Source organism: Rhagoletis pomonella, unplaced genomic scaffold (assembly GCF_013731165.1).
Source record: "Rhagoletis pomonella isolate Grant_MI unplaced genomic scaffold, Rhpom_1.0 Rhpom_scaffold_00014, whole genome shotgun sequence".
In the NCBI taxonomy this organism is placed as follows: Eukaryota; Metazoa; Arthropoda; class Insecta; order Diptera; family Tephritidae; genus Rhagoletis; species Rhagoletis pomonella.
This window is the reverse complement of record NW_023458568.1, coordinates 4,311,914-4,335,189: the sequence shown is the minus strand read 5'-3', so window position 1 is coordinate 4,335,189 and position 23,276 is coordinate 4,311,914. Positions and strand designations below refer to the sequence as shown.

The window sequence follows — 23,276 nt, the reverse complement described above, 5'->3', positions numbered from 1 at the left end:
ATCTTTCTTCACAATAATATTAAAATGATCGACAGAGATTTCGCATGAAAGCTGTAACATCGTATCTGCTATTTCCTGACTGCAAAAAATGCAGAACGGAACGTCGTAACTAACAAAAGTTGTTACAACTTCGGTATATTCGTAAATAAATAAAAAACAAAATTCAGTACATATCCGTAATGGCAAAACTAAAACAATAAGGCATAGAATCTTAGTACTTTGTTTTACTGAGAGAAAATAAAAGTTTTTCTTGATTTCTGAAAAACTACCATATTGTAGATACGAGGTTAAGGCAGAAACGGGACGATATACTAATATCCGGCGAAGCGTCTTTAAATTTTAAATATAAATCTTTTAGATTAGACAGTAGCAATCCCTTCTGTTCTTGGCCCCGTTCACCATTTTTTACAACCGAAATATAGTCTTTCCTGCCTGGCATAATTCGACTATTTTCATCAGAAAGGTAAAATGTTTAAATTTTTTCCAAAGTTGCAGCTTCCAGGTGTCGACCAATTTTCGTTGGAGGATTAGATCCGTATCCATTCTTTAAATGTAATTTTTTGGCTCTTGGCGCGATTCTTCTCGCGATACATTGAAATTTTCTTTCATTTGACGAAGGCTCCATTCCAGCGGGACTGTAGTTAAAAGTGAAATTTTACGGTTTCGAGAAGGTTCATTAGAAATTGCCACTTTAAGATCATGAATCCATTTTTTAACTACATCGAGGTTTAACTACAGGAGTTTGCCCAAGTCCCATGAGTAAATTATTTACTTCCTTGATTCTTTGCACATCCCTTGCAGGCTTTTCATAATCTGGATCCTTTATGACATCATCTTCAACATCACCAGGCATAACCAGAGAGTTAGCAGGTGCTAAAAGAGCGTAACCGCCGCGTGTACGTATACAAGTGAGAGCGCAGCGATGAGAATACGACAGCATGCAAAATGAATTAGGCACACTAACACATTCTCACTTTTAGCTCACGCTTGTTTGTGTTAGTGCCCACCTCTGAACATCACTAATACAATCGACGCCACTAAAAGTAGCTTCAACACTTCTTTTTAAATTGTTTTCATGCTTGCGATTGACTTGTGTTTGGCATGATTTGCAAATATACTGCCCTTCGAAATTCTTGAATTTATTAGAGTTCCAATTTTTTGTTACTTTAGATATACTTTTATAAACAGAATTATGTTTAGCCTTATTCAGAGGATTACAACAGTAATTTGCTTTACACATTGTATTAAAATCGAATTAATTAATTGATACATTATTTGACACCGACCTTCGTGTTACTAATAACTGAACGAAAAAAGTAGTTGTATTCACGTATTCACAAACCACATTCGCATATAAGGGTATTATGCTGTAAGAAGCGCGCAATTAGGCGCTGCGACGTGTTTGCGACACATCAGGAGAAAAAGTAGCATAACTTCTGACCGTATGAAAGTTTCCAATTTTTTTTTTTAGTTACCTATCAGAAAACAAGGAATCTGAATTTTGGTACAAAAGTTCTGGAATACATTGGGAACACTTTTTTATTTTAATTTTTTTAAATAAATTTTAGCTATTTAAAAAAAATAGTGATCGATTTTTTGGTTCGAAAGCTTGATTATTATTTATTACTCATACCAAATTTCAGCCGGATTCATCAAGTAGATCGCTAGAAAACAATCTTTTTCTGAGTTGATACTTAAAAATTGTTTAAACAATAAGATATTCCATTCAAAATTATGTCAAAAAATTGCATTTTCTAAAGCCGACTTTATTTTGACTATAACTACGGGCCACTGTTTTTAAATAAACTAAGTTACGATTTAATGCATAGGTATAATATATATTACTATTTTCGTAAATTTAGCTTACCGTAATATACAACTTATGACTGAAGTCAGAAAAAGTTAAGCCATTCACAACTCATGATACAATTTTATACGAAATAAAATTATAGGTTAAAAAAACTAAAACCTCCCTATTATAATTGCCATTCGTACTGTCATCAGGTATGTAACTTGAGAATAGAAATCGCTACATCTTTTAGGCGCATCAATATTACATAGTTACATCCCGAGTTAATAAAAGGAACGTAAAAAAGAGTACCACATTTGGTATAGTTTCGCAAAGTGGTCTTCTTTTCTTCCTCTTTTTCCCGTGCTTCCATATTACAACCTTTGTAAGGGAGCCGTCGAAACGAGCTTTCACTACGTACAACAACTTGTATAACACTGTGGAACAAATTCAGGTTAGCAAAAGCTAGGTCGATTCTGAGAGTGAGGGGTGAAAATAGAGGCTAAATTAGAAGATCCGTATCGCGGCGTTTGTTTATGTTAGTTCGATTTTTTTTTATCGACCTTCGAACTTTGCAGTCAAATGCAATAAATTTCTTCCCCTTCTTCCTCTTTTTCCTCGTCTTCCTCTTTTTTTTGTTTCCAACCACCGCACAGGTAGCGATTTTTATTTATTTCGCACAAGCGAACTAATATCAAAAATAAAGATTCAGTTAAGACTCGAAACTCAGCCGAAGCTGATGTCTTTTAATTTTCCCTCGGTCGTGATAAAATTCGCTATTAATTTTTTTGGAACTTATTTCATTTTGTGAGTGATTTAAGTTAAGTGCATCGGTTTCATAAAAATAACAAAAACAACATTGTATAATATATATTGTGTTAAAAATGTCGGAACCAAAATGTAAAATGGACCATTTTTGTAATGTTTGTGGACGTTTCAAAGCAAGCGATGAAAAATGTGGCAATGCGAGTGATTGTTTTTTGGAAGCCTATAAACAATATTTCTCTCAAGAGTTTATCACTGGCGTAAACTATGCCCCTAAAAAGTTTGCTTTAATTGCTGTTCAAGTGTTATGCAATGGAAAAGTTCAGTTGTCTGAATGTTGACAAACTAATTTTGTTACTGGGATATTTTATCAAAAACTTTTGATGAAGTTCCTTTAGACTCCCTAACAAAAGTCGTTTCTAAAATATGTGTTTAATGAAAATAAGATAAATACATACATACACATATTAATATCTGCAATATGCCAAAATGAGTGTTTAAAAATTTACCGATTCTTGTTGTCGTTTGCCATTAATTACAATTGACTTGTATTCTCTCGCTCCGGGCATTACTCTGCTTATTTCATCCAGTAAATAAAATTGTTTCACCATCTCAACAATTTCTGGATGTATAGGCCGGCCAAGCTTCGGATCGGGATGAGAACCAAAACCTTTCTTTGTACGTAGTTTTTTAGCCTTCGACGCCATGCGACGTGACACTTTGAAAATTTTATTGATTTTTTTGATTCCCCAGTCACTTGGTAACGTTGTTAAGAGGTTCAGTTTATGCAAGCGAGTCGGAGCTTTATTAAGGGCCTCTTTCAAATCACTCGCCCAAGGATCAAAAATTGCGTTTTCAGAAAAACTGTCGCCGATGCGTTTAACAAAAGCTACAGCTTCTGACACCATTCCTTTGTTCATGTCTAAAGTACGTGGTAGCTCCCTTGCAGCATAAGGCTCTGCTGCTATTTTGCCCACTACGTCCAACAACTTCCTTCTCTTCATGGCCTTGTCAACTGGCGTATATGTGTAATTGCCATCATTATTTGATTCAACTTCATCTTCATTACTTTCAAAATCAGCAGCAGCTCCTTTTTCTTTTTGAATACTTTTTCTTTCAAAAATAACACAAGGATTTTTCTTTATCTCCTGGTACAATAAAGACAAACAACGGGAACAAATGTAATGGCCCACGAAAGCACGGAAAGCTGGATTCCAATTCTCCGTAACTAATTTTAATTTTGTATAAACATTGTTGTGGTTTTTTCTGTGTTTAGGATTGCAGCAGGAATAGGGCTTCGGCATGGTAACAACTTTTCACACGAATCGTACACTATTCATTAATTACGGAACGAAAAAATAGGGTTTAGATTCACCTCCCGCTCACAAAAAAACTAATGAATCTGCAACAAATACAACAAATTTCATTCTGCATATACACATACATATATCAGAATTCAAAGCCAACTGTGATCTACAGTAGAAAAATCAGTTATAGATTTTGTTCATGCGTTACATCGATCAAAATGCGCAACACCCTCGACAAAAAAAAACTCAGTATATGCACTGCGATCAAAAAAAACGCTGTAGCTTAAATAAAAAAAGAGTTGAACAAATTTTTTTTTCTCCCAATTAAGAGCCAGCGACTGTTAACCTTAATTTATTTTGTGCGAATAAAATCGGAGCCCCAGAAGTAAAAAAAAAAAATTGTTTCTGAAGAAATGTAATAATAATTATATATAAAAATAAAAAATTACAAAAACTACTACAGTTTTTATATCGTCAGACAATTTTTAAAGTTTTCGCGTAAAACGAATAAGATTATCTTCAACTGCTAATAAATAAAGTAGCTTTTAGTAAAAGCTTGCATAAAAAAATAATTGCATATAACTGGCATACTATTTGCACTAGAGCCAAAAAATTTTGCACAGCATCATATTACAATAACACCTATCTAAAATTAATGAAAAAAATCTATGGATAATCATTTTCAATTTTGGGGGTCCCACTTGAGAAAATTTTACTCAGTACAACTCAAATAGATTACTAAAAATGTAAAAAGTAATAATGAACAATAAAAATGTGTAAACATAGACCTACCATAAAATAGATAGACTAATTACAATTTAAAAAATGCATCCTGAGATTTAGTTTAGATTTAAAACACTCACGAGAATTTGAGAATACATCTAAATTTTTACAAACATGGTTAGTCTGCCTCAGACAACGTGTAAGCGGCTCATTAAGCATGAAGTTGGTTGCAATAAGGTAAATATAACATGTCGCTGAATCTGAGATCCCGAGAAGGGAAATTGAAATGAATAAGCTCAAGCAAGAAGTGGCAATTGATGTGACTAGTGACTATGTCCCTAATAAACATTATCGTAGACATTTGTCTACGCATTTGTAATGTCGGCAATGCCAGCATAAGGCACCTACTCTTATAATTAGGCGTACTACAATTCCAATTCAGAGAGTAAATGGCATATCTAGTAAAGCGTTTCTGGACCTTCTCAATCCTTAAGGATGAACCCGAATAGAAAGGATCCCAAATGATGCTGCAATACTGAAGATTGGATCTTACAAATGCAAAATACAAGCTCTTGAGAGTGAAAAGGTCCCGGAATTCATTTGAATTTCTGGACTTGGTTATCATCAAATCTATATGTTTAGAAAAGGACATTTTCGAAGAAAAGATGACCCCCAGATCTTTCTTTTCATAAATTTTAGTGAGAGTGGCAGTGCCCAACCTATAATGATAGTCAATTGCCACTTTACGTCTACTGAAGGACATATACTGGCATTTACCAACGATGAGAGGTAAGCAGTTAGCATCACACCATACTTGCAATCTGAGTAAGTCATCTTGAAGTTTAATGCAGTCGGACGTGTTTCCAATGCGACTGTATATCTTCAAGTCATCTGCGTACATTAGACAACGAGATGTTAAGAAAACGTCGGGAATATCATTGACAAAGATCAAGAAAAGTAACGGTCCCAGGTGGCTGCCTTGTGGTACACCTGAAGTGGCTTTAATCGCATCTGATTTAGTGTTATTTATACGGACGAATTGGGTCCTATCAGCAAGTTAAGATGCAAGCCACTTAAGCGTGCTAGCATGAAGTTCAATTGATTCCAGCTTTCCTAGTAGTGTTTTATGACTCACTTTATCAAAGGCTTTCGAGAAGTCGGTGAAAATGACATCGCATTGTTGACCGATCTCGAATTGTTTTAAAATAAAATTTGAAAATAAGGCCAAGTTTGAAGAAGTGGTTCTACCCTTAATGAATCCGTGCTGATAAGGCGATATGAGCCCAGAAATCTGGAAAACAATCCTATCATGGACAATTTTTCCAAAAGTTTTAGTATACTTGAAATTTTACAGATTGGACGATAATTTTGCTCTTCTATTCCTAGCGACAACAGGTATGAAATTGTCATCGTTGTCCGACTGCCCTGGCTGGTTGTTAGGAGATACAGACAACGAAGGCGGAGGGGGCCACGGAGCAGAAGAAATTTGCTTTTTCGCTTTATTGTATACATTGGGATTCCGCAAAGCAGCAAGGGAGAGGTTGTTGGAGTTGGTATCATTACGTGAGTTAGATGCAGCGAGAGTATCAACGGCACGAATGGCAGTAGCAGAAAGAGCAGCAGCAGAAGCATAGGAAGAAGGTGGAGCAGGAGGTAAAAGTGGCGGCGTTGAGTGTATATCATGTGCCTGCCCGTTTCCAGAGGCTGTAGTTATAACTTCGTGCATTTTATTGAAATCGTTGCGGATATCTTTTATGTCATTAGCAATAGAGGGGATTGAGGCAGCGACATCAAAATCACAAAGTTTGCGGCGAACAGCTTGCACTTCTATCTGCCGATCTTCAACTTTTTTATCAACAATTTCTTTTCGCTTTGCATGGTCAGATCTAAGAGATCGAAGTTCGTTGAGAACAGCCTGCAAAGTTATTTCTTTGTTGCAATCGGTTAAAATATGGGCTCCCTCGGCGACCGAAGTAGCTGGCAGCGGAGAGTTATTTGCGGTCGCTGAATTAGCGGAGTTGTTGGTAGCCGAGACAACATCTTTGGACGGAGTAGTTGAGCGAGGAGGAGATGCGGGAATAGAATTTCGGCGCGCTTTTGTGCATTTTTTACAACAATATTGCTTGTTCGACTTTTGCATGTATTCAATATCAGCCGGTAGGAGATTTTCACATTTTAGATGAAAAATTACACTGCACTTGACACATTGAATTTTTTGTTGATGGTTACGGTCAACTTTTTGACCACATCCACACGGCATGATAATAATAAAGTATTAAAAGTGTCCAAGCGAGACGATCAGAGCTAATCGTGTCACTATCGCACAATGTAAAAATTTAAGTAATAAGATAACCGCGAGCTTGAGAAAAACACGTCTGCAAGGGTTGACGAATAACTAAATACATTCTGGAAGTAGTCAAATATGACGAACACCAGTGGCGCATTTGCTGGGACCTCAAAATAGTTTCATTGATTACAGGCTTAACAGCATCTGGCCGTGCAAAATATCCGTGTTTTTTGTGCGATTGGGATTCACGATACGGAGAAGGTATTAAAGGAAGAAACCAGTACAAACAGCATAACTGGAATAGTCGCATTGGACGGAAATGGCCTAAAGACAATAGGCTACATGAAAGTCTTGTTCCTGAAATGAAAATTTTGTTGCCGTTGCTCCACATTAAACTTGGCATTGTTAAAAATTTTTTGAAATGTATCGCAAAAAGACCAGCAGTATTCAACCGCTTAAAAAACATTTTCCCAAGACTAAGTAACGCCAAAATTCAGGAAGGGGTTGTTAACGGTCCCGACATACGGAAACTAATGAGTAGTCAAGATTTTGACCAAGTTCTGACAGACCGAGAATTAAATGCATGGCTCGCATTGAAAGCAGTCATTAAAGGACTTTCGGGTAAAGAACGCAAAGACAACTACAGGCAATCTGTTGCAAACATGTTGGCAGCTTTCGATGAAATTGGGGTTAATATGTCGTACAAAATTCATCTCTTGCATCAGCATCTTGATCAACTCGCTCAACAGTTGCCAACTGAATCTGATGAGCAAGGCGAACGTTATCACCAAACTGCGCTTCCATTTGAAATAAGTTAACTATAGAGTGTGCATATTTTGAATTCCTAGATTTTTCTAATATCTTTGTCAGAGTGCACAATTTAAACATGTTAACGATTGAAAACTATTTTCGCTTCAGGTACAGAGGAAGGAAATCTCCAGATTCAATACTCGCTGAAATTTGTTGGTGGTATAAAAACATCTTTAAAGAAGAGGAAGACGAGGAAAAAGAGGAAGAAAGGGAAGACAAAGATGAAATTCCAGAATATCTGTTGGACGAAATTATCGACCTTTCTGATGATGATGACGATGACCAAGATATTAGAGAGAGCAGTGATCATTAATTTAATTTATTTAATTTTTTTACTTAAAACTTTTCATAACTAACATTTCAAAATTATATTTTTTTCCATATTTTTATAATTTCTTTTTCAATGTTTCTTCAAAACCAACACTGAAAAAATTGGTACATAAGAAATGAGAAGTAAATTAATATTAAGCTGGAAAACGCAAGTTTTGTATTATGATTGTTTTCTTTTCAAATGAAATTTATTGAAGAAACTGAGAAGCATAATATACATCAAACAGAAAGCAAAAAAGACTTAGTTTTGTGGAAAATATGTTCAAAAAGCATGAAAAAAAATGTCCAACATTTTGCTTCATAAGCACTACAAACATTTTCTAAATCAATTTTTTTTTAATTGTAATTGTTGCACAGGTCTCTAGCAATAATTTGGCTTTAACAGATTGAAAAAATATCAATTAGTCGACGAGTTATAGCCAAAAAACCATATAAACAATATGCTGAAAATCGGCATTTGACTGCAAAGTTCGAAGGTCGATTAAACAAAAGTTCGAACTAACATAAACAAACGCCGCGATACGGGTCTTCTAATTTAGCCTCTATTTTCACCCCTCACTCTCAGAATCGACCTAACTTTTGCTAACCTGAATTTGTTCCACAGTGTAATTGTATCATGCAGCTGTCGTCGTTACTATCGAGCGGGCAGGACGGTTATTGTCGCTGCTGTGGTGCTGGGTGATTTCACATTAATATTGCATGGCCATTGATGGGCAAGCGCCTTCACACTTTATTAACACAAGTTTCACTTCTCACTGCATTCCGTATGAGAGGCGAGAATTGTTTATGCATTTGCATCGATTGAGCAGCTGTTGTTTGACTTTTGGACTGCGTTCTCTCCCATAGGCGAGAGCGTAGTACACTCATCTCACTTTCTGATTTAGATTTATACAATAAAAATAACAAACTACTGATAGTAGGTACTTCCAAAATTAATGAAGGTATAAATTAAACGGGTTTTTCAGGACAAAACTTTTTAAGGGCCAATTATAGTCCTAAGCGAGACCTTTTCGGCGACATAAGAATAAGAATAAGAGAGTTACGTGATTTAGCTGTTTTTAGAGGATGCTTAAAAAATTGTACACACTAAATTTTTTCTCAAATAAAACTGGCAAACAATAAACTTTGTTTCTTTCATATTCATTTACTGAAACGGATTAATATAGAAAGGACTATCTAACAGTTCTGTTCTGTACAGAGTAGTTATAATTTTTTACGGTGACACGTAACAAAATCAACGGAAATAAGGTCAATTGACACTATTTCGCATACTGGTGCGAACACCACGTCGCGACCCGCCACGCTCAATAATTGTTTATTCCCGCATTTTGGCACACTGATTTGAATGTGTCATCTAATACATAGTGTTGTCGTTCTCCTTAGCTGCTTTTTAATGATGTCACAAATTGTTGGCAGCGACATGAATACAGTGTAAGTAAATTATTTTCTATAATTGTTTTCTTATAGAAGGGTTTCTTTTTTTCAACCTTCGACTTCCGAATTCGTTCAAAATATGGTAATTTAAAAACACAATTCTTTCAGTGTTCTTCCGGGTTTTTTTTTGGACATGGCGGCAATCCACTGTTTCTTCGTTTTAATAGTGTTCGCCTCATTATTGTGGAAACGGGGCATGTTTTGCAAGTTCTGGATAATTTCTATATTTTTTCTTTAAATATTTTTTAGCTCTTTTTGCGTTTGGTTTCCGCATCGTGTTTTTATTATATTCGTAATTTTAAATTTTTAATAAAATCAATTGGTGGTGGTTAATGATTGTGTGTTGATGACTAACAGCAGACTGAGGATTTGGCAATATCCCCTTTCATCTATGGGAGGAAACAACACTTACGGGGCAATATTTATTATAAACAACATATCTCACGTACGATGCAAGAACAACATTTTTCTTAGAATCGACATACTTTAAGCATTGTTGACGCTATTTCCATTATTAGTGAGTAATCTACCGACTTTTTCACAGAGCTGAATTTGAAAAGAAAACGAGTGAAGGCCTTTTTATATTAAGGTAACGATATGTAGAGCTCTTCGATTACCGCTTCATATAAGTTTTAAACGGATATATTTAAAGGATGAATTTTAGAGCACTAACAAAAGAATGATATAGTATTTACTTGTCATTGAACATGGGCACAAGAAGCATGTTAATCGTTTCTGTTGTGTATCCGAAGAGTAGGAGCCTGGGGTCGAACGGATAATTCCTTAACAAGTTTGTTGATTTCAATTCATCGCTAGCTGTGGCAAAATTAGCATTACGTATTTCGTCGATTGTTATCTGAAATTTAGCATAAGAGGCACATTAGAAGATTATTTGAGAAAGACACATTTTTGGAACAAATAAAATCAAATTCTATAAAACTGCATTCTTACATAGAAATGAAAAATTAGTACATTAGCCATATGACTTTGTTATTACATCGTCGCTACCATATCAAACTATCGAATGTGCGAAACTCCTTTTTTAATTACGATACCTTGCGCATGCATTTAGAGCAGTGCTCGGCAAAACTGAAAGTGAGATTGTGTTGGTGAGCGCAGAGCAATTTGAGCTACAGTGGTGTAAAAGCAAATCATATGGGGTAAAGTTATGATTTTGTTTTTTTTCGTTACAAAATGATTATTGTATGTATGTACATTAGAAAATTTGTCCTCTTGCCGAAAGAGGTCCTGCACCAAACTTTAAGTTTCTAAGTATAAATTTAGAGGCTGCTCATGAAATTTTTATATTTTACTATAGAAGTAGTATATTGTCCATATTTTATTACATTAAACGAGCAATTCTTGTATATATATATATATATATATATTTATTTATATATAGTATATATATTAGGGCGGGTCAATTTTTTTTTTCGCCATCGTTCCTAGCAGATGCGGATTCTACATAAAATTCTAAGAAAAAAAGCCCTTTAGACCATAGCTCTAAAATCAATTTCGAGCCTGCGCAATTTTAAAAGAAATTATTTTTAATTAATACTGAGTCCATAATCAGATTAATATTTACTAAAGTGTTAGGAATGTTTTTTTTTTGTAGTAAAGAGTTGTGCTCGGGAGTTTTGTGATACGAAAAATTCATTTCTGATATCTATTTTTTATTTAAAGAACCGCAAGATGGCGCTTCAAAGCAAATCTACTATATATTTGTGGAAGTAGGTATGTATGTATGTACCAGGTTGCAGCATGAACGGATGTACAGAATCGAATAAAATTTTGTCAGTGTATTGCCATGACTCCTGGACCTATAATAGGGTACAAAAATTGAAACTCGCCAAGGGGGCGAGGGGGATGAGGGATACCTCCCATAATGAAAATTTTTAATCAGCTCTAACTTCGGAATTATAGTCACATGAACTCGAAATTTGAAGTGCACAGATACCTATGGTAGGTGCTTATGGAAAGATATATGTATATAAATGAGTTTGTAAAAAGGGGCGTGGCACATCTTATAGGTGTGGAATCTTTTATCAGCTATAACAGCAGGCAGTATTAGTGATCTCATTGTATTGCATTTTGAAGATTTGTTATAATTGATCAAAGTTAAATTCAAATAAATTATAGATGATATGAAGTTCACCGGGTCATCTTCTAGTCTTTAATATATACTCAGTTAATATACGGATTAATATTTACTAAAGTGTTACGAACGTTATTTTTTTAATACAATAATAAAAAAGTAACTATAATTTAAAGGAGTGACACACAATGGCTAGAGCCGTCGCATGTGAGTATTCTTTCATACACATATATATGGGCCGTTCTTACGGTTTATATATTTTTCATCCACTCGCTTATTCCTTACCGAAAATTTTTGTTGAATTATGTGGCAACACCATAATATGTACTAAACATTTATCTAAAGCATTTTGGAATCATCTCATTTTTCCTGCCTAATCTGTGTATATAAGTCACTTCAATAAATTATATCTTTCTTCTTGCTGACAACTTGGATCTGTCCACAATATCTGCTGCGTCTTTATTTTGCTATCAGGGTTATGGGCCCAGTGTGAGGCTCCAACGAATTTGGTAAAAATTGAGTATTAAGTAATGACCATGAATTCGATTATGCAGATTGAGAAGCTGGATGACTCCAATTATTCGTCATGGAGCATACAAACGAAGAGTGTTCTAATTCATTGTGATTTATGGCACATAGTCAGTGGCAAGTGCGTAAAGCCGGAGGATGGCTCATCGGTTCAGGCACTAGAATACGAAACGAAAGATGAAAAGGCTTTGGCGTCAATTTTGCTTTGCTTGAAACCTAGTCAAGTTAATCATCTAAAGTCATGTAAAACTTCAATCCAGGCGTGGAAAAAACTAAGGGAAGTTCACCAACCTAAAGGGCCGGCAAGAAAAATAATGTTCTTTAAAGGATTACTCCAGCTCCGTAAGTCGGACAGCGACAAGATGCGTGATCATATCAACCGCTTTACTGAGTTCGTCGAAAGTTTGGCGCAAATTGACGTTTCAATTGACGAACAAATACTGGTTATAATATTGTTGTCAAGCCTTCCTCAAAGCTATGAAAATTTCGTTATTGCAATCGAAGCGCGCGATGTATTACCTGCCCTAGAAACATTAAAAATAAAATTACTTGAGGAGGGTGCTCGACAACAAGAAAGTAACCGATTAGACACAAATCCAGCAGAACAACTTCTTCAGGCGCGTACGAATAACAAAGGTGAGAAGGGTAGACAAAATCACCATTGGAAGTCCAACAATACCAGCAGCAAAAAATGCTACATTTGCGGTTTACGTGGGCACTTTGCAGCTAACTGTAAGTCAAAGAAAAAAGAGAAGAGAATGAAACGTATCTGATGACACTGGAAAATAAAAATGCAGGTACGAGCTTAAGTCGTCAATCTTGGTGCATTGATAGCGGCGCGACTTCACACTTGTGTTGTGAGAGAAGTATGTTTAAAGCATACGTCAAATGTAAAGAACAAATAATGCTACCCGGTAATAAATCTATTGAGGCCGTTGGGCGCGGCGATGTTTATTTAGAAGGAACGGGCATAAAACTAAGAAATGTATTGCATATCAAAGAGCTGCAAAATAACTTAATTTCTGTCAGTAAAGCGATTGAGTCCGGTTACTCAGTAATGTTTAGCGATAACTCGGTGGCAATAAAAAATAAGCAAAAGCGTGTACTACTTAAGGCCCATAACAGAAATGGTTTGTTCATTTTCGAAAGTCCTGAAAACAAGTGGTTCAGTGCAATCACGTCTGACCAAGAAGCCATAAAATGGCACAATCGATTCGGGCATCTCCATTTTAATTGCTTAAAGGACATGGCTGCGCAGAGTATTGTGCGAGGTTTAAAAGTCGATCGAAAAGCTGATATCGAATGTAGTACATGCGCAAAAAGTAAAATTACTGTCAAACCATTTAAACAAGCTGGCGAAAATCGATCGAAGGAACTTTTAGAGGTCAAACACAGTGACTTATGTGGCCCGATTAACACCACTTCGGTAGGCGGTGCAAGGTATTTCCCGACCTTTATCGACGACAAATCAAGATATATGTCGGTATATTTTTTGAAGACAAAAGATTGTGTTCTGGAGGCGTTCAAAGATTTTAGAACTATGTGCGAAAAACAAACTGGGAGAAGAATTAAATGCATTAGAAGCGACAATGGACGGGAGTATGTGAATAATGCGTTCCAAAACTTTTTAAGAGAAAATGGCATTAAACGGCAATTAACTGCTCCCTACACTCCCCAACAAAATGGTGTCGCCGAGAGGGCAAACAGGACGTTAGTGGAAATGGCGCGAAGTATGCTAGTGCATGCCAACCTTAATGAACGATTTTGGGCTGAGGCTGTAAAAACAGCCGCTTATATTCGCAACAGGTCAGCAACGAAGGCATTGGTAAACACTACACCGTATGAAGAGTGGTATGGCATAAAGCCTGCAGTGGCACATTTTAAAACTTTCGGAGCAAAAGCGATAGTGCTTGATAAAACGCAATCAAAAAAATTCCGTCCTAAAGGCCACGAGTGTATTATGATTGGTTACAGTGACGAAACGAAGGGTTATCGACTATATAGTTCTGAAATGAAGCGAGTAATCATCAGCCGTGATGTTATATTTTTTGAAAAGGAAATGTGTAGTGATGTTGATCAGCCTGATATTATGATACTCAATGGTAATGAAGAGCTGACTCCAGAGAGCAACGAGTCTGTCGGTGAAAGTGTAGATTTGGACGAGGGTCAAATCCAAAATCTGCACGCTGATGTAATCAACAGCCTACGTAGCAAGACAGAAGAAAGCGCGAATTCGGATGAGGGTCAAACTCAACAGGAGTCCGCAGTTCAAACAGGCAGCAGGCTTAGAAGAAAAGAAAGTGGGTCCCGGTCGACCTAGAATTTTGAGAACAGGTGCAGTAGGTCGCCCAAGGAAAGTATATAACGAAGTGAATGCAATGGTCGAAAAACCGGTCGCGGTGCCTGTAAGTGTAGAAGAAGCCTCAAGTGGGTCAAATGCAGAAGAGTGGAGAATAGCGATGCAGAAGGAGTACGACGCACTAATAAAAACCCGTACTTGGGAGCTTGCAGATTTACCAAAGGGGCAAGAGGCGATCGGCAGTAAATGGGTGTTTACTGTGAAGCGTGATAAAGACGGAAATATACACATATATCTTTCTTCTTGCTGACAACTTGGATCTGTCCACAATATCTGCTGCGTCTTTATTTTGCTATCAATTTTAAATAAAAATTTAACAAGTTTTAACCGCTGATACAGTACAGGTAGCAGTTTAAAATGAGTAACTGGGTAAACTTAATAAAGAAAACATATTCCCTTTTTGGTTGTTGTTGTTTCCGACAGGGTGGGTGTATAATATATTTTGGAACGAATTTCCGTCATCCCTTCGGATAACGAAAAATTACACTGAAGATGGTACAACGCCGAAACCGGTTTGTCTCCAAACCAAATTTCACAAGGGATGACGGAAATTCATTCCAAAATACATAAAACATATTCTCTGGCTAAATTAATAAGCCTGCCCGGATAACATAAAATCCCAAGCTTGATAAACATTTGGTGTTATAAAAGTTTTATAAAGCTCTACTTGTAATTAGGAAAAATGCCGAAAAAAAATATAAAATTGATTGATTGATTGATTGATAAAAATAGAGAGGGAGTTATGGCTATAACAATAGAAACTAGAAAAAAGATACCTCGTGTTGAAAGAAAAAAGGGTTTAAAACCAAAAAAAACCAAAAATATAAATACATTGTTAATCATAAAAAATTTATGATTCGAAAAATAATTTTGAAATATTGAAAATTTTTTTATTGGTTAAGGGTTTATTTACTTACAGTAACGAACAAAAGTATTGGCACAGTAAATTTTTCACAATATAGGCAAAGTATTTTTTAGAAAAATTCCAAGTATGCAGTTTAATAATCCATTCAATTTTAGTTTATCAAAGAGCAAGTTTGAAGTTGCTTGAAAATCTGAATATAAAATTGCAAATTAGTATGCAGATTTATTGAATTTTCCTGAGTTTTTCACAAAGTTTACACATTTGCTTTTTATGTGTTTTAGTGTAGTATGAACTATGTTTTTATAAAAAATTATCGGAAATAAATTAAAAATTTTGCATATATGTAATGCGAAAATTTACTGTGCCAAAACTTTTGTTCGACGCTGTACAATAGTAAGAAATATAAAATTTGCTTTGTAGTGCAATCTTGCGGTTCTTTAAATAAAAAATAGATATCAGAGATTAATTTTTCGTATCAATAAACTACAAAGCACAGGTTTGTATTAAAAAAAATATATCCGTAACACCTTATTAAATATAAATCTGCATATTTTATCAATTCGTCGAAATATGTTTTTATGTATGTTACCGCGTAACTTTGGACTACGTTATCCGTTTTCTATAATTCTTTTTGAAAGGAAAGGTGGTTCCTCAGAGGTAGTCACCTACTAATTGAGTGTAGATCCGATAACTAGGCTATGAAGAAAATAACGGTAATCTTAAATTTGTATATGAGAATTGAAGTCGGTTTTGTTTTTTTGTTTAAATTTTACTCCAGTGTCCACAGCTTCTATAAAAGAGTCGTTGGCCATATTTTTTTGTTAGTTCAATTGTGGAACATTTGTATGAACTGCTTCGGCTAATACTTCGGCTTTTGTTCTCTTTTTATATCGAGGCTAAGTGCATTGTTCGATGGGGTGATATCATTGCCAAACATGATAGTACTTTGTTTGCCATCAATAAACACTAACTCGACAGAGTTACAGTATTCCACATTGATGCGAGCCTCAAAAGCTTTGAATAATATTTGCGAGTATGGCTTTTAGTTTTTACCGCTCAGGTAGGTGGCAGGCCTATAGAAAATATTTCTTAATCAATAATTTTTCAAATACTTTTCGTTCGACACCTATATTATAATACATACTTTATCTTATTAACTTAATAGAATTAAATTTTCGAAATTGGTGGCAACTCGACTCAAAAATATTTTCAGTAGTAAGCCTTCTTAAACCTTTTTAATTTGATACCCATACTGCAATATTTAATTTATCTTATCAATTTAATTAATTAAATTTTGAAACCGGTGGCAACCCCCCTCAAAAATATTTTCGCCTGTAAGCCTTCATAACCTCTTTCTTTTGACACCCATATTGCAATATCTAATTTATGTAATTAATTTACTTATATTGAAATTTTTAAACAGGTGGCAACTCTCTATTTTTTCTGGTTTTAACCATCCGGATATTATAAAAAACAAACCAAAAAAATAAAAATATTCAAATCGGTCAAGCTGTTTTCGAGTCTTAGCGAGGCTAACGGACAGCAATTCATTTTTATATATAAGATATCTTCTTTTAAAAATGCGCAGGCTCGAAATTGACTTTAGAGCTATGGTCTGGAGAAATTTTTTTCTTAGAATTTTATGAAGAATCCGAATATGCTAGGAACAATGTCGAAAAAAATCGATCCATACAAATTGACCCGCCCTAATATATATATATATCCATAGGGTTCTCGGAAACGGCTCTAACGATTTTGATAAAACTTTGTACACAGATAATGCTTTGTATTTTAAGGTTATCTGAATAGGAACTATCTCCGAGAAGACTCGTATAAGGTTGCCACCTATTCGAAATAAGTTACAAATTAATTAAAACATCATAATATGGGTATCAAATGGAAGATATTTTAAATATCCCTAATTCAAAAATATGTTTAATAGGGTTGCCACCTATTTTGAATCGAGCATTTATTTAATTTTCTGTTTAGGAAAAAAGGTAAAACATTACTATTCATGGTTACCAAGATAAGGTTCTTAAACAATGCTTTCCCTATATACAAAATGTTATCTCTTAGGATAATAGTGTAAGGTTGCCACTTATTTTCGATTCTACACAATTTATCTAAAACATCGCAATATGGATATCAAATGAAAGGTATTGTTGAGAACTTTGGCCAGAAAATATTTTTTATCAGGGTTGCCACGCTTCTATGTAATGCAAATTTTTATTTTGTTAATTTCAATCTAAATTTGTTTATGTATACATAGTCCATATACGCTCAAGAAATGTACCATTCATTCCAGCGTATTTCGGAATAGGGTTGCCACATAACTTTTAGAATAAGGAATTTACTTAATAGATATCGAAATCCTTTTTTTTTTAAATATTTTTTAAAGCTATCCAAATCTTGAAAACTTTAAAAAGTATATGCACTCCGGGCAAAGCTCGGTCAACCTGGTACTATGTATTAACCAAACTATTAGTTAAGCAACCTAAGACCGTTTCAACCATTACCAAACTATTAGTTAAGCAGCCTAAGACCATTTCAAATTTAAATAAGCTGCAAAAACATTACAAGCTTCAGTTGTCATGAAAATACTAGCTTTTTATAAAATTCATCAATATTTTTGTCAGTCTCAAAGGGATTCAGAAGCACATTTCAAGGTTATGGACCCTGTATTGGTTACAGTAGAAAATTGAAAGTTGGTATAGATATTCCTAATACAATATTCCCGCTCTCCTTTAATGGGTAAGTGACACAAGAGACTTTGCTTTTCAGCAAAGCATTTAAAATCATGAAGGATGTTCAGGATCTTGTGCATATGATCTTGAATTTGCGTTTTTCGGTGCATTTTTAGGTTCGCAACAATAAAATGCATACTATTGCCATGATAGCAAGCATAAAATTTGTAAATGGAATTCCAAATGTAAATCCAAGACCATTTCCTCAATGTCCAGAACAGCCCCATAAAGTATATTTTGAAGGTAATTTTTAATCGTACATACATACATGTGTAAGCGAACACTGTCGCATAAAAAAATAACCAACGGAGCTCCGCCTATGTTGCTTCGTTGCTGACTCATAGGGATGTCGGAAAAACATCGAAAATATCAATGTTTTGCTTCGATGCATCGAAAATTTTCCACTCGATGTATAAATAGTCGATGGAGTGCACAAAATGGACCGATTTATGACAAGTAATTTTTAGCAAAAAAAAAACCGACTTCAACTCTCATATAAAAAAAAAATATATATATATATATCTCATGATACACTGATCGGATCTTAACCAGATTAGTATGGGACCACCTCTGAGACACTACCTAATCTACTAATCGGTTGACGTGGTCCAAAGTTATGCGGTAACATAAATAAATAAAATAAAAATAATATTCCGACGAACTGATAACCTTCTCCTTTTTTGGAAGTCAGTTAAAAACGGTGCATTCCAACGTGACGGGTGGGGCATTTTAACTCGTTTTTGCTCAAACTTTAAGTCATTTCTCTTTAACCATTTATTAGATAAGTCTCAAAATCTTAACACTTGAAGTCAGATATCAGATTATTATGAAACTGATAAAATAAATATAATTTACATAGAAAATTGACAATTTCCCAAAAGTGGCGGGTGGGACAACGATAACAGCCGCCTCTCTGAGTTGATGGATTCGTTTCCCTATTTTAGACAAACTATAAATATTTCGTTCAAAACGCCTTTCTCGTATGTAGATAACAGAATGTTAATATGCCTTAATGGCATTTTCATATTTGAAAATTTAAAAAAAAAACTCCTTTATCTTGTGGGGGGTGGCACAGTATTTTGTGACGGGTGGGACGAGTCTCTATTGAGGATGCAAAGTTCGTGCGTAAAATGAGCACGGCAGTGCGCGCGAGTGACGAAAGCAGCCACAGTAGCATGTTGAAATGACTCGCTTATACATATATACACGAGATTTGGAAGTTTTTACCCAGACGTCCAATCGACATGTTTGAGATATCGTTGGAAAGGCCTTGCAGAGTGTGTCCAGAAAATGTATTCAAGCCTCATAAACGATTAACCGGATTCTTAAAAATTAGGCTAAAGTGATGCGAAACAAAAACGTGTTTTTGCTTTTCCCGGTTTAAGGAGGCATATGGGTACACCCAAGTGTTTAGTGTTATTCTTTAGGTCAATACCTTTCAAACGATACCTTATATATTAAGTTCCGGCTACTAGTTGGAAAGATATAGAGGTAAATGTGTTTTGGTTCGTGTCTCCACTACGAGATGTTTTGGTATGTATGTGGCGTCTGTAGGTACCTTCATTTAATTTTTTTCAAACTTTCAGGAATTAAAGTACAAAAAAAAACTAAGAAGGTTTGTTCCAGGATATTTGGATTCGTATGCCTTTGTGGGCGTGGCTGCTACCTGAAATTCGAAAAAGGCAATTTTTAAACTACCACTTAGGGCGCACTACTCAGTCCATGTCACTGGTGAATCAGTGAATATCAGCAGAAGAGTCTTAAAACAAGCTATCTAACGCTGTCTTTTGTGTTTATGAAATATAAATATGTCATAACGTTATCGCCTGAAAACTAAAAATCGGGCTGCTGAAAATATAGATTTCGGGCATTTTCTCCAAAACTGGTCAGTCAATTTTATTCTAGGTTTCCTCAAGTCTAGCCCAAAACCTTAGCTTTCATTTTTCAGAAATGTCGCTCCAAAAAGGGTTAAATGGATAAAAATTAACATATTCGTCTAATTTGGTTACCTTAAGATATAAAAATAACATACCTCGAAAAAGGTGCACATTCCCCGATTGCCACTTAAACCAAATTCCCTGCAAATCGGGGAATTTCCTGCGAGTTGGCAAGTCGAAGGATGCAGCTGTGCTAATCACTTCGTACATGTCTTGGAAGCCACAATTTATGTGTATTTTAAAGTTGGTTTCAGTCACATGCCGAAATTGTAACATTTTCCCCATTTTAATTGTGGGTATGTACATAGTATTTAACTATGCACATACGTGGGTATATCACCCGCACTTAACCTACCTGGGAAGACGCATGCAATATTACCTACATTTGTACATAAATATGTATGTATGAATGCATTTAGTTCACCCAATGTGCATATCGTCGTTTAAAGTACAAAACCACGTAACTGACATTGGCTGCCAAAAATTGTATTTGCTCATACAAACTCTTGGCTTAACCCTTATCCATTCGTCCTGAAATATACCAGCCAGAAATGCGATTGCTTTATAAAAAAGATAACAATTAGGAAATATGAATGTTTTTTTACTCTCCAGAAAATAATTTATGCAACCTCACATATGCGGTTTTGCATTATCTTGATACGCAGTTTTGCATTTTGTTGATACGCGGTTTTGTACTTTAAACGACGATATGTATAAATTTCCACTGATCAAAACTACTTGAGAAAAAAGCATTAGTTTAATAGCACGAGTGCGACACCGTACACGTGATAGAAGTAAAACTTCTTAAAAAACACTCGCCCCACACCCGGTAGAAAACTTAATAAAATTAAACTACGAGACAATCAGATGAATGCAGTTGTTTATTGTATCCAAAGTTGGTAACAAGTTGGTAAATTTTATAATTTTTCATATTTTTTTATATATTTTTTTTCGAATACAAAGGATATGATCATTCTTTTTCGCTTAATTCCGTATTCGAAAAATTATATGCTTCAATGGACTCATCGGTTTGAACACATCATTTAGATTTAGATAACATTTTTAGCACTTTATTTGAGAAAAATAAGACATTTAGATTATTGTTTGTATTGTTTCATATTTATGAAAATTATACGCATTTTTTAACTGCCTTGGAAACGTACAGAAAATCTTTTTTATTTATTCGGAACGTTGCGAAATTCCGTCTACTGCTAGAAACACAAAATAAAAAACAGAACTTTTGCAACAATTCGTATGAATAAAAAAGATTTTCCGTTTCCAAGGCAGTTAAAAAATGCGTATAATTTTCGTCACGAAATACATAGATATCATAAATTTTGTGTTTCCAGTTCAGCATTCGTCACTCGAAAATTTTACCTCAAAGAGGTGTTTTATTTGATTTATTATACTTTTAACAAAATGACCTTACTTAAACAAAGGGAAGCTATCGTATTTTCAAAGTTAGGTTAAAAAAAAACATTGGCTGTGAAGGGTGGGACGTAAGCATTTCATTGAAAACTGACAACTTCTCACAATATGTAAATCTCTTTTTGTATTAACTCAGCACTGTTTTAAAGTCCATGACGTGTACTTTCTCTTTGGATAATTATTATTTGCATTGTCAACTTAAATACACGAGCATTGCCTTAACAACTTGATGATAAAATACTATATGAGAGATAGTCGCACTACGGTTGCGTTTATAACAATAAAAATAGAGAAAATAGTGAAAACTAAATCGATGAAAATCGATCTATGATAACCTGTGGTATCGTCTTCTCTAAAATGGCCTTAAGGTGAATTTATTAAGCTATTTATGAAATATATTTTAATAACAAATACTTTTCAGGAGAAAACAAAACCCTCCAAAACCATTACCGGTGGAAGATAGTTCCGGAGAAAGCTCATGATTTTTTGACATACCTACATTAGGATGCTCAACAAAAATGTTTTTTTTTGGAAATTTTAAGACCCTACCCCTCAATTTAATTGGTTTTATGAGAAATATTATTGCCGCAAAGTATAGATTTTTTAAAGGTCATTTAGAGGTCGCGATATGTCGATTTAGGTCAAAAAACAGGATTTTGTAGATTTGAGTTTTTGAATGACTATTTTTAATTGGATTTCAAAGATCCAATATGATATGAAAGGAATATATCGCTAGCTTAGAGTGAAAAGTTGCTAAGTCCACTTTTTATGAAAACTCATATTTTGATATAGGAGGCTAGAGAAATTGAATACGCATCGTTTCGACAATTATAAAGGTACTTGTTTTATTTTTTCCTCTTCATAAGCAATAAAAGGAAAATTTGCTAAGTCCAAAAGAAGCACTACAAATCCGATAAGGCCAAAATAATACGTCATCTTTTAATAAATATCGAATCTTTCTGATTCTTATGGAGTTTTGCTTTGCTTTAAACGCGCAAAGTGTTTGATTCAAAGTCTTGTGAAATAGTTAAAGAAAATGGCTAAAGAAAGATTTTTTCCTCTCCTGTAAAATTTTTAAAATGGGACTTAGCAACTTTTCTTTCTAAGCTAGCGATATATAGGCCTTTAAAATGGTGTATAATAATCTACTGTCGGGCTAGTCTTGTTGGGATTTTTTATAGGGTGAATTAAAAAATTAGTCATATTTCTTTTAATTTTTTGAAATTTGACCATCGATAATTTCTACAATTTCAAAATATGGAGTGCTATCTAAATCTAAATCTAAATCTATTTTCAAATTAACTGATACGTTATTTATTTCAATCGCATAAAAATTGTCTTTTGTTAAGTACGGCATTGAATTTATATGAGTGTATGTACCGGAATTTCAGACTTTTTAAGCAGTGTGGCTAAGGAGTTCATCAATATTTATTAAAAATTGATATATACAATCGGTCTTTAGCAAAAATGTAGTTTTTCAAGAAATTTTAGGAAAATGGGGGTGGCACCGCCCACTTATATCATATGTGTATCTCGAAAACTATTTGACCGATCTCATCCAAAATTGGTGAACACATTGCGCATAGGTTTTGGTATATCCCCTTCTCAGATCATATTCGATCTTTGAAATCAAATCAAAAATAGTCATTCAAAGACTCATAAATCTCTAATATCCTATTTTCTGACCTAAATCGACAGGACGCGACCTCCAAATGACATTTAAAAAATCTATAGAAATAGACAATAATATTTCTCATAAGAACGAATAAAATTACGGGGTAGGGTCTTGAAATTTCCAAAAAAGGCATTCTCGATGGGCACCCTAACCTACATACAGTTGTCCACAAAATAATAGGAGTGCGATATTTTGACCAG

At 34.7% G+C, this 23,276-nt stretch overlaps 2 protein-coding genes across 2 annotated transcripts in view; one reads left to right on the top strand and one right to left on the bottom strand.

The window, feature by feature from the left end:
• Positions 1 to 10,307, bottom strand: part of LOC118749116 (glutamate synthase [NADH], amyloplastic-like) — a gene marked incomplete at its 5' end in the record, with an annotated part of 277,008 nt that extends 266,701 nt beyond the window's left edge. Inside the window, one exon of the mRNA XM_036483886.1 lies at positions 10,141 to 10,307. Coding sequence (XP_036339779.1) covers positions 10,141 to 10,307 — 167 coding nt within the window. The remainder of the gene's footprint in view (positions 1 to 10,140) is intronic.
• Positions 1 to 23,276, top strand: part of LOC118749182 — a 473,359-nt gene that overhangs the window by 372,632 nt on the left and 77,451 nt on the right. The gene's annotated exons all lie outside the window — the stretch shown is intronic.